General features: G+C 41.2%; 1 protein-coding gene across 1 annotated transcript; it reads right to left on the bottom strand.

Moving 5' to 3' along the window:
• Positions 1-924: 924 nt before the first annotated feature.
• On the bottom strand, positions 925-12,052 carry LOC123982210 (testican-2-like). Its single transcript, XM_046067633.1, has 4 exons — positions 11,938-12,052; positions 6,000-6,114; positions 1,562-1,694; positions 925-1,232 (listed from the first exon to the last, which is right to left on the bottom strand). Exons 1-4 carry the CDS (start codon positions 12,050-12,052, stop codon positions 1,026-1,028), a joined length of 570 nt encoding a protein of 189 aa, XP_045923589.1. The 3' UTR covers positions 925-1,025.
• Positions 12,053-12,351: the final 299 nt, after the last annotated feature.

Raw genomic sequence — 12,351 nt, forward strand, 5'->3', positions numbered from 1 at the left:
ATGAGGGGACAGGAGAGGAGAGTAGAAGAGAAGAGGTGAAGAGAGAAGAGGAGAGAAGAGAGAAGAGAGAAAGGATGATTTAAGAGGAGGGAAGTAATGGACTTAACTTAGTGGACTGAAGCCTCTCAGGAGATAAGAGCACTGTCCTCTTAATAGGATATTGAGTGTGTGTGAGTGTGTGTGTGGTTACGATGAGGGAGGCATGTAGTGTAATAATAAAACATGAATAAGCTTGAGACCAGCAGCTCACTGGTGAGCAGAGTTTAAGTTAAGCCACAGGGACCCATCACTCCACCAGCTAACTGAAGCCCTCCAACTAAATTACCGCAGAGAGCAGAGGGACTTCCCAGCCCTCCCCTTCCTTTTTTTCTTTTTCTTGTTTCTCCTTCAACACTTCTCCTCCTCAGCGCAGCTTCAGGCAGGTAGGTCATTAGGAAAGCCTATGTACTCACTTGCTCATACAAAGGGAGCTGAAACTCCCAATCTCAGGTCTTTTCATACGTCTGAGTTGGAGGCTTAACCCTGCATTTACAGTGAAACCAAAATGATCACCAGACGTCTGGAAATCCATCAATTTCCTGCAAAGCTAAGCTGAAAAACACGGCTGATGTGTGGATGGACAACAAGCTTCCCAGCGAAGAAAACATGACTGCAGTTGAAGGTTTGCTTTTATTGATTCTGTCTCCTCAGAAACTACAATATGTTTAAAGAACGGTCCGAACTGAAGCTCTGCCTTCAATTAATAAATAATGTTGTGTGTCAACAGTATGCAGGTGTCCTGAAAGCTCCCAGCTTGCTCTACTTTGCCAATATTCCCATCACAAAGACTATGATTCAAAGACTCAAGAGATGTCTTTCTTGTCCATTTGTATGAGGGTCCTGTTTATTGGATTGTGCTTCATCCCTGGCAACCAAAATAAGATAATATGAATGTGAATGCCAATAAGAATCCAGTCTGTTATACCAAAGACATTCCCACAATGCTTCACAACTTTATGTCTCTTTCAGCCACCCGATTTCACTCTTCAGCTCCTCAGACTGATCGTCCTCTGCTCACTAATCACAAAGGTTGCAAGAGTCAGATGAGAAGATGGAGGTTGGAGAGCTTTTCCAAATCGTCTAGAGATGATTTTAAGTTGCTTGAAAAACCTGCTATAGCTGACCATGTTCTCAGTCATTTGCATAACACAGTGTAGGAGGACAGGAGTCAATACATAGATGGTAAAATGGGACTGCAAGAAGAAAAGAGGAGGAAGGAGGCAGTGGAAGAAGTGAAATAGTGTATAAAGGTGACAAAAGATATGGACATCATCTATCAGAAAAACAAAGAAAAGTACACAGCTTCTCAAATATTTATACCATGACTTATATAATTCAGCAGCTCTGTTTTATGTTTTGAAGCAATCCTGTCCTTGTTTTAAGTGTTATCTGAATTATTGATAAATAAATGCTAAGAAACTGAGAAGAAAATGACACATTCAAAGTGAGAGAAATGGAGAGAGAGAGAGAGGAGGAATAGCATTAAACTTAAAGAGAAATAACTGGAAAAGGGATTTCTCACCTTAGAGGAGTAGGTGTGCCCATCAGATCCACACACAGGACTTGACTGGAGTGCAGAGCAGAGCCTACATTTCCCATGAACACCAGCTTCAAGGCTGTGCTTGTGTCCTACACTGCCTTTCCTGGGTTTTACACTGAGAGACACAAAGAAGGGGGAAACATTGCTTAATTTCTCCTGCAAGGTCTCCTGCACATACATCAAGGCACAAAACAAACAACAATATCTACAGGGCTGGAAGTCAAAACCATACTAATGTATTTATTACATTTGGACTAACATTACTGTTATAAATGTATGTATGAGTGTAAAATTGAAGTGCAGTAATAATAACATTCCAGGCAGGAATATTATCCAAACTAGCAAAATGTGTTTTCTATGGAGCAGTAAGTCTTAAAAGTGTGGCTGGTTGTCGAGGTCAGCTGAAGCTGAGAGAATCCTGATTGGTCCATCAAGACCTTATCTATAACAAGTGTAATTACATTTGAGATGGAGAGCCAAACAGACTCTTCACAGAAAAAGTAATGTGACAACAACAAATGATGCAAAGTGAACATTAACTCCTAAAGTGAACAGGTGGAGTTTCATACATGTCATACAACCTCTTTCTCATCTACTCTCTAAAATCTAGATCTAAAAACTCCCACACGCTGTGCCGCTTACTGCTGGAATATTTAATTATTTAAAACATTTCTGTCTGCTCGAGTGGTGAAAGAAACACTTTAAGCGAACACACACACGCGCGCACACATAAATTACATTACCAACAGTGGACTATCATTCCACACCAACCAAGAGTGGACCACTGTTTGTGGTGATTTTGAAGAAAACTAAAATGGAGTATTAAAATGGAAGGTTTTCTCCTTTTCATCCATCCATCCATCGTCAACCGCTTGTCCTGCGTACAGGGTCGCGGGGGGCTGGAGCCAATCCCAGATGACATTGGGCGAAAGGTGGGGTACACCCTGGACAGGTCGCCACACCATCGCAGGGCCACACATAGACACACAACCAGTCACACTCACACCTAAGGACAATTTTTTTAGAGACACCAATTAACCTAGCCTGCATGTCTTTGGATGGTGGGACTAAGCTGGAGTACCCACAGAGAACCCACGTGGACACGGGGAGAACATGCAAACTCCACACAGAAAGGCTGGGGCAACAGGGGTTTGAACCCACGACCTTCTTGCTGTGAGGCAATATTTTTTTCAGAAAATTATCCTGCCACATTTCTTCAGAATAAATTTACGTGAGATCAGTAAATATCAGTGAAACGGCTGCACTAATAATGGCTAACGTACATGCATGGTTAACATTAATTCAGAGTTTGAATTATAACTGTAAGAGAGATCACCTGATGTAGTAAAAGATATAACACTTGCTGCTTATTATTTTACATCTCTCTTTATCCTGACTGGATGTTGAGGTTCAGTGCCTTGCTCAAAGGCAACATAGGCTGCATAAATGTGATACTAGCCACTGCTGGAATACACCTCCTGTTGGTGCCAGGGACTGAACTGGCCTGCTGCTTTTACCTGTAGGTCATTTGCTTCTTTTTATTCCCCTGCCTTTGTTTAGCCCTCAATGTAAGTACAATGCGATGTTTGAAACAAGTGAGGAGGGGGCTGTGCAGCGAGCAGTGATTGACACCACTGGCTCCGATTGGTTGTTTTGTTCAGGGAGTGGTGGATTCTTGCAAATGGCATTAGGAACATAGGAAGAGCCAGAGGAACCTGCTTTTTAATTTTTCAACAGATTATCTGTCAGGATATAGTGACAGTTTTATCAAATAAAACAAAAAGTTATTTTTAAAGGAATTCTCTACTGCAACTTTAAAACCGTGTTTCCTGTTTGCAGAACAAGCGTAAATAAGGCCAAAAGTGCCACTATTCATCATATATTGTTTTTATCATACATATAGTTTTACAACAACATCCATTTAACTGAACTATCCATGGTCAAACAATTGAAAAATATTTACCTTATAACTTACGTAAATGAGTACCAAAAAACCCTCCACAACTTGTAATCTCATAAACGTATACTGTATTTTTTTTAATATAAAAACTAGATATGGGAATAATAATACAAGCATACAAAATATGTCTGACTTAATGTCTTATGTCTGTCTGCAGAATGCCCCACTGGATCCAGTATTAAACTAATCAGACAAATATATTAAGTACCTGGGGTTTCACAAAGAAAGACAAAGATGAATAGATGTGGCTAAGAACTGTCAGACTTCAGATAGACATCTAAACTAATCAGTTGCACAAAGCTGTTTAGTTCTTGACTTTCTTAGGTAAGATTAATTTGCCGTGAATTGGGTAAATCAAGACAGTGCAACCATATTTAACGGTTCACCTCCGTACACCTCGGCAGCCTTCTGAAATAAAAGGGAAGATTGTGTACAAAAAACTTCCAGTAGCATGAAATCTCAAGACAGTGCAGACCTGTAGCAGTGTAGATGCAGCGGCTTCTAAATGTGGCAGGGTTTAGTACTTCTGCAACTTGTCAGGCTGAAGATAGTTTCTTAACAGACTTTAAAAAATGACTGACAATGTCCTTACTGCTGTTACTGTGGTCTCTTCTCATTACTCGCTCCACAACATTCCTAGCAAACCTCAAAATAAGAGCAATATTTTACTCTTTTTGTCATTTGCTGCTACTGGTCTGTGAAGCGGTCTAACTGGCATCACACTAATTTGATGACTTGAGACATCTATGTTATATACAAAAAGATTCAAATCCCAGGCAGCGTTTCTTTCTTATTCTTGTTTCTTTAGAAGTGTCACACTCATCAACAGAGCCACAATCATTGCCACAGCAGATTAGACATGCACCCCGCACTGATAAATAAATCAGTGCTGGAAGATAAGGTAAACTGGAAGTGCGATGAAACTAGTAGGTTGATGTCTGAGATGTTTCCCTTAATCTACCTCCCCGTCAAATCAAATACTTCTCCTCCTCTTCTATTAAGTACTCTTTGCATAAGGACAAGAATGTACTCAAGTTATTAGTGTGATTTAAAGGGCGGGATTGGCTTGACCAAGGAAATTAGTGCATGCATGACAAATACTCACTCAGAGTGACAGCCACATAGAGAAGAGCGGACAGACAATCTATAGACATATTAACTTCAAACAGAAACAAGAAAATGGTCTCTTTCTCCCTCATATAACACTGCACTTCAACGCCCCGCTGAGAGTTTCCATGTTGCACTAATCTGAAAAGGCTCTGATTTGACAGTGCACAGCAGGATAGAGCTGCACACAAATTAACATTGTAAGCCTCCATAATGTTTTTTGAATTACTTGGTGCTAATGTAAATGTCCAAGCCTGCAGCCAAACACTATTGCCCAATAAGGGAAGTGAGGAAGTCTGTACATCAACTTCAAGAAGAAGAATTTATGCTTGGGACTTCTGTGTTGACAGTTTCTTAATGGACAACCAAATGAATTTGCTTGGGGATTAAGTAAACACAACAGTAATACCGACATGAGTTCAGGGCATCTTTAAAAAGGGAATTTTGTTAGCAGTGAATAATAATGATGAATCATCTCCTAGATATACAGTACATGCTGCAACATAGTGTACATTAACTGTATTTTATAAGCCCTGTTTGCACATGTCTCGAGGGGAACAATGTCTGAGTTTGCCCTCTGAGAGGACACTGAAACTGTGTTATGCTAATCACTGCAACTAATTTAACTCGTAGATAAAATAATATCATGGTCCAAAGCTTCAGTGAGTGATACAGATTTCAGGTGAATAGTTTGACATATTAAGCAGCAAATAGAATGTGTAATTAACACAGTTCAAAGCAAAGCATTAAATCCAAGTATCTTAGGAGCTAATGACTTGAGGAAATCAATTAAACCCAAGACGGACAAAAAACATTAAGATGTCTTTTGGGGGGAAATGCTTCTTGAACTGAAAAATTGAAAAACTTTAAATTTGGCAACATAATAAGGTTGAAAACACAAACAAATTGGGTGCTGAGTCCAAAGCGCAGCATTTTCTTAAAATTAATTGGCGTTAAGAATATGTACAGATTGGGTTCTTACACAGCAATGCTTTGCAGTTTGTGTCAAAGAGAACAGTTACTACTTCATTTTTTTTAAGGTTAGTAGAATAGTAAATATAAGGTAGAAAAATTATTATTTTGCATTTTTACACATACAGCAGTAGGGTCGGTGATACCTCAAACAAGGAGGAAGTAAATGGCTGCATTTAAATAGCACTTTTATCCAAAGGACTTCATCATTTACACACACACACACACACACACACACACACACACACACACACACACACACACACTGATGGCAGCAAGCTACCATTTTGCCACTTTGATTTGCTAACCCCATGATTAGTGGATGGACTACTCTATCTGCTGAGCCAGGGGTTTACAAAATCTCACATCACTGGTTCTTACCTGTGAGTTGGCTGCTTGTGATTGGTGCAGATGGCTGTCTGGTAGTCATGGCTGACACACACCTTGTGAGGAGGGCAGCGCACCTTCAGACAGGGGTCCTTGGTGGCATCTGGACCTACAGGGAGACATCAGGCATAAACTTAATCTCTGAGCTGCAGCAAAAATAAGTTAGTGGAAACATGCAGAGCAGGAGAATAGTCACAATGTAGTGCTGAAGTTGAAAGTTGATGCAGCCAAACATCAAGCTGTTATTTTGGTTTTACAGCTGGCAGATTCTTACGTTCGACTAACTGAAGCAGGCAGAAAAATAATGAGTTGGAGAAAAAGACTGAGAAGAAGAATGGTAAAAGGTATGAAGTAAACGTCGAGTTTTCCGCGGTGTGAGCTGCTTAATGAGGACTATTCTCTCTGAGCGTCAACCCCATCTTCATCCAAATCAATCTCCACAGTGACATTATTGCCGTGGCAGCAAGGCACAGCTGGCTGGTGTCCAGAGTGACAAAAGATCAAAGCAGCTCATTGACTCTGAACATTGTGTCATTTCACACTAGGCTAACAGCACAAACCCACTTTCATTTGACAGACACAAGAAAAGAGAGAAAACTGGAGGTGAAAATGACAGTGTAAAAGAGAAATGTGAGCTTTTTCACTAACAAGGACCACGCCACAACAATGTGAGCTTATGGAATGAGGAAGTACTGGATGTTGAGGATGGATGAATGGATGTTAGGAAGAGGATGAATGTGGAGGAGGAATTTGTCCATTTAGGCTGGTTTGGTGAGGGAGGAGGAGACTAAAGTGCAATTTATACTTCTGCGTCAAATCGACGGTGTAGCCTCTGCGTAGCCCCCTACCCTACGCTTTCACCTACGGCGTAGCCTGACGTGCACCTCCTCAAAAATGTAACTACACGTGTGTAGCAACATATTTAAATGGATTTGAGGTGAGCTTGAGCTTGACTGACATTATTAAGATTGTTGCAAAAGAAGGTGAGACATGCCAGATGACCAACGAAGGGGACTTGAATGGTTTGAGAATCCCAGTCTGACTGCTGTAGAGACTCATCAGTTTGGAAAGAATGGCTGAAATATTGTTCTGAAGATATGCTATGAAATATGGAGGACTTCATTTCGGTCAGAAATAGTGGGTCTTGAGGGGAGGTCTTGGCAGCAGACCTGGAACTGATTTGGTCAGCAGCTCATATAAGCTGAGAAAATGCAGATGGGGAATATAGCTCTCCGAAGTATAAATATAAGAGAGCCAGAAGTAAGACTGGGATACAAAAAGGATTAGAGGTAGATGAAGTTGGGGTGAATTATGAACCACAGGAAGCCAAATCTAGCCGGCAAGAACATGGATTCAAGAAAGTCAACCATGGCCTGAATGTAGAGAATGGATGCAGGGACTGAGAAAACATGGAAATGGGAGGTATAAACTACTACTGGTAACTAGTTGAATGAAAAAGCTGATTCCTGAATCAAAAACACATTTCCATCTTGCATGCGTCGTGTAGGACGACATGGAGAGAATGGACGACTGCTGCTTTGGTTGAAAGGGTAGAAAGGAAAGGTTTCACTTAACGAATTATGCATATGGCATAATTGAGGTGGCCGAAAAGGGTTACCATTTGGTGCCTTTGTTTGGTGCATCTGTCTGCTAATAGATAGTTTGGCAGAAGCAGAGTTCCCACAAATCCCTATCATGGCTGGTGTCAATGAGGGATGGCTGAAGGAGCAGGGCTACATCTACGCAATTACTGAAGAGAATCTGCTGGTGTAATATAGGAGAGAGAGAATTATGAAATAAGCTGAGAAAGGTCAGACACAGAGGGAGCGGGCATAGGGAGAAACACAACCTGAAGGGGATGGAGGCGCTATGATGTCATGTGTGACGACCCTGGAGGTGGATGGCTCTGACTTGGATGCTGGAATTTTTTTTGCTGGAGTATTTATGGAGGCTGAGTAAAGCAGACAATCTGGCTTTATTATTTATTGTATGAAATACATGCCTTTCCCTTTTAGACCACATTGGAGATGGGCCACGTTTCATTTGGGTGCTGGGTTTGGATTGACGATATGAAGATGGCTGATGTGAGGAGAAGGGCATGCAGTGAGTGTGCATGGATTGCTAGGAACTGTCCATGAGGGAGGCAGAGTGTATGGAGAGGGTTCAAGCTGTCTCTTGCGGCTCTTGGCCCTCGCGGACGAAGGAGAGGAGTCTGAAATCGAGCCAGAGTTGGAGAGCTCTCATTAGGGGAGCTTAGGTGGATTAGGTTAGGTTAGGTTACTTGGGAGGTGCCAATGAGGCCGAGGTATGTGCACCTCAGCTCTCCTGAGTGGTTTGGCTGTGGTCTGACTGCTGCAGAGTATCATGGCTAGAGAAAAGTTCTTTTCAAACAGATCACCACCTGAATCAGATGGATTTATCTGCAGTTTGGGATCCGGGGGGAGTTTGAGATTCTATGCTCTAATCAAAGGTAGCTTCCAACTTTTTAGATTGATGCAAGGGTGCAATTAATCACAAAGCACTGTCTATTGTCAAGACTAACAGGACTTGGCAGGCTTGACAGGTGATGCATAGCACTGCTCCAGAACCTGTTAACTAGTTCATTTCATTAATACAAATGAAGTCAGAAACATGCCAACATCAGGCAGTGGGCTCTGGACTGGACAGTCATGTCCCAGATATGTATTACAGTAAAGAAAGATAAAAACAATTTACATGGACAAAACCAACAGAAAAGACAAAGCTAATAAAATGAGATCAAAGACAAAGTGGGTTTTAAACCACACAAAGACCACATGCCGTAATCATGGTGAAGAAACTAAAAATGATTTCAAATCCCAAGTTAATAAAAACTTTGCAAAGATTGTACTGATGAAAGTGTTAAAGTCATTAACATGTGGCTGCTAAGATCATAAAACAAGAGTGGCCTTGTCTCCATTAGGGGCCTAATGGCTTGTGTTTGAACCACAGCTGCTGTCTGCTGTGAACATCAACTACTTTCTGACCTGATCACACACTGTGATGCTGTTTATGTGTTGTTTATCAGCCAGAGTCAAACGCGATGGCGGTTTTCTTGTCTCCACTCGCGGTAACGCTGTAATCTCAACAACCATCTATAAGAATGAATGAACACCTACACATATCAACTCTTACGTAACATATGCAACGCTGAACATATCTGGAGCTGCCAAAGGATATGGGAGAGCTTTGTTTATCTTTGAGGTATGAGAACAAACACACAATAAAGATGGTGAAGCTTAGATAGTCTCAAGGGAAGAGATTCATAGTACACTGCACACATCTGTCATAACTGAGCAACACACTTCCTTCCTTACAATCTGTAAAACACACACACAGATGCAAGCACATTAACAAGCCTGCATGCCCTCTCATATTCCCCAGAAAGCAGAGAGATGATATGTCAACTTTCTTCCTGATAGCTGTCTGCTCTGCTGTGTGTTTCTATCGCACGCTTATTTGGGCCTGCCCTCACCTCCATCTATCAGTGCTAGAGGAAACCTATCTTATTTCACTTCGTTGCAAAACGACTTTTTCACCGCGAGGAAATGAGAGATGAAGGGAGAGAGGAGAGAGCCGGAGAGGAAGAATCTTGGGAAAAGGAGGCTCGTATCTGTTTAACAGAGGATTGGAGGACAATTTGGGATTAGTGTGTGACCTCCACTCTCAGACAAATTGGAAATCAGACACACATACAAATGAGCAAGTCAGTTTATCCTCCTACACACACTAAAACGCAAATCATCACATGTAGATGATTACACAGATAAAACTTTCTCATGAACAGTTAATTTGGAGTGACATTGATGCTCTGAATGTGAAACTGTCTTCAGCTAATGTGATTTGAATATTTATGGTATATATTGAAGGAGAGGAGAGGAAAAAGAATGAAGAGTAGAAAATAAATAAGAGAAATGAAAAGAAGAAAGGAGAACAAAAACAGAGTAAATGAGAGGATAGAAAAAGAGTCGAGGAAAGAAAGGAGAAAGCAATGAAATGGAGAAAATGGCAGGATGAAGAGGGGAAGGAGGAGGCAGGGAAGAGAAGCGAATAGAAGATTGTAGGGTAAAAGAGAGTTTTATCTATCTATTTAAAGGTTGAGTGACCAGCAGTAGCGGTTAAACCAGCCAATCAATTGTAATGCAGGAGCACTGCAGCACACTCCCGCCACCTCTCTTTCACTTTCCTCAATACGAGTCTCATCTCCTTTTATTTCCCTTCTTCTTTCTAATCTTAAGTGTGACTGTATTCTCATCTGCGTGTGTGTGTGTGTGTGTGTGTGAACAAGTCAATATGCATGAGCAATATAACTTGACATGCCTTATTGCATATCCATTCATTCCAAAGTGCCATGTAAAACTCCTTTTCACACTCTAAACCACATTTTTACCTCAAATATGTTATTGATTTATGTAAATGAACAAGGTTGTCTGCTGCTGATAAGACGTTGCCAGATGAACAAGTACAAAGAGTTTATGTGTGTGAGCGTGAAGTAAATATTATTTTTCTTCATCAGACACTGCTTCATGGAGAAACTGTGAAGACGCAGTGCTTTGAAATAGGTAGCTGATAAGGGAGGATAAAACAGGGAGAATCATCCGTGTGCTTTGTCTATGATGTTATAGTTACGGTAGTGTCTGTACACAGACATCAGACAATGGCTAGGCCACTTGGTAGTAGAGTCTGTACACAGACACTACTACCAATTGGCCTAGCCATTGTCTTTGGCCATATGTAAGGCTGACTGATGACCCCTGGGTGCTGGGTTACCAGTCTGTAGGGGTGAGACAGATGGAAGAGTTGGCAGTGATGTAGGTTTGTTGTTCGGATATAAACACAATTTTGCAGAGTAAAAGTCTTTAAATGAAGTGGAGTATTTCAGTCAGACCATTTAATGGAAATGGTCATGTAGTTATATTGGGTGGAAAATGCTCTTTAATGAATCTCAAAGAATCAGAGCAGCAATTAGGAGTTGGCTTGGAGAACTAATCTCCCTAAGACATACATGAACATCCAAAACAAACAAAAAAAATACCACACATCCAGACTGTGATAACAAGTCCATCCATCCATCGTCAACCACTTATCCTGCGTACAGGGTCACGGGGGGCTGGAGCCAATCCCAGCTTACATCGTGCAAAAGGCAAGGTACACCCGGGTGTGAGGTACACACAGGTCGCCAGTCCATCGCAGGGCCCCACACAGACAAACAACCACACCTAAGGACAATTAACCTAGCCTGCATGTCTTTGGATGGTGGGAAGAAGCCAGATACCCACACGGACACGGGGAGAACATGAACCCATGACCTTCTTGCTGTGTGTGCAACAGTGCTAACCATTGCACCACCGCACCGCCCCTGTGATAAGAAGTTCACAAGTTAATTGCATGTCACATGTGGGTCTAATACTAGATCCATCTGACTTTATTAGATACAAGCAGAGACATATCACATTGTGGGATTTTGGTCGTAAATTTCAGAAATGTCAGAATTTTGATGCAACGTTTGGTTGACAAAGCTCTGAATTGGCCTCTGGTGGACGTCTCACAGCATGATCTATGGCCACCGTTTTTGATTGACGACCAATGATTTTATCATGTTGCTCTCACGGTTATCAACTTTTTTCTGCACAGTGTAAACGGAGGTGAGGGGGGCTGTGGCAGCCATCAGCGTTAATGGTGTTGACAGAATGATAGTGAGTGCATAATTTCAATTTCTAAATGCACTCATGTAAAGTAAAGTGATCTCATAGGTTCTTTTTATATAGAGTATAATATATTTACAGTATGTGTACTATCTATAGCTGTAATCAGTCAGCTGTAATTTTACAATACAATTAACACTAGACAGCTTTCTTTTAGAACCAAAACACCCTTGTACAGTGCCAAGCTGTAGACTTGACTACAGACTGACTTTCAAAATCTGTCGACATGGATGCCTCTTGGCTGTTGTACATCTCACTGCTGTGTTGCTGCATGCTTTGAAAGCTCTGCTGTTGCTGCAAACCCAGCATCAACCCAGCTACCATCTGGTCAGATCTGCTTTTGTATATTGGGGGGGAATCAATATACTCCTTGGTTGGTAGCTCATGCTCAGCGAGCACAGCAAGTACATAAAAGAAAAAATATTCCCTGCTGAAATCAAAAGTGGTGCTGGATCTTAGAAAATACTAAAAAAATCTACCTGGAAATGAAGATCAAAGTCATTATCAAGCTCATTTGAAAATGATGTCCATATATATTTGTGTATATTATCTTTAACAGATCCATAAGTTCTCTCTGTACAGTATAAAAGGTATATGAATGGTAGGAGAGTTTGTTTTTTTCT

The sequence above is a fragment of the Micropterus dolomieu genome, linkage group LG13 (assembly GCF_021292245.1).
Source record: "Micropterus dolomieu isolate WLL.071019.BEF.003 ecotype Adirondacks linkage group LG13, ASM2129224v1, whole genome shotgun sequence".
Taxonomy (NCBI): Eukaryota; Metazoa; Chordata; class Actinopteri; order Centrarchiformes; family Centrarchidae; genus Micropterus; species Micropterus dolomieu.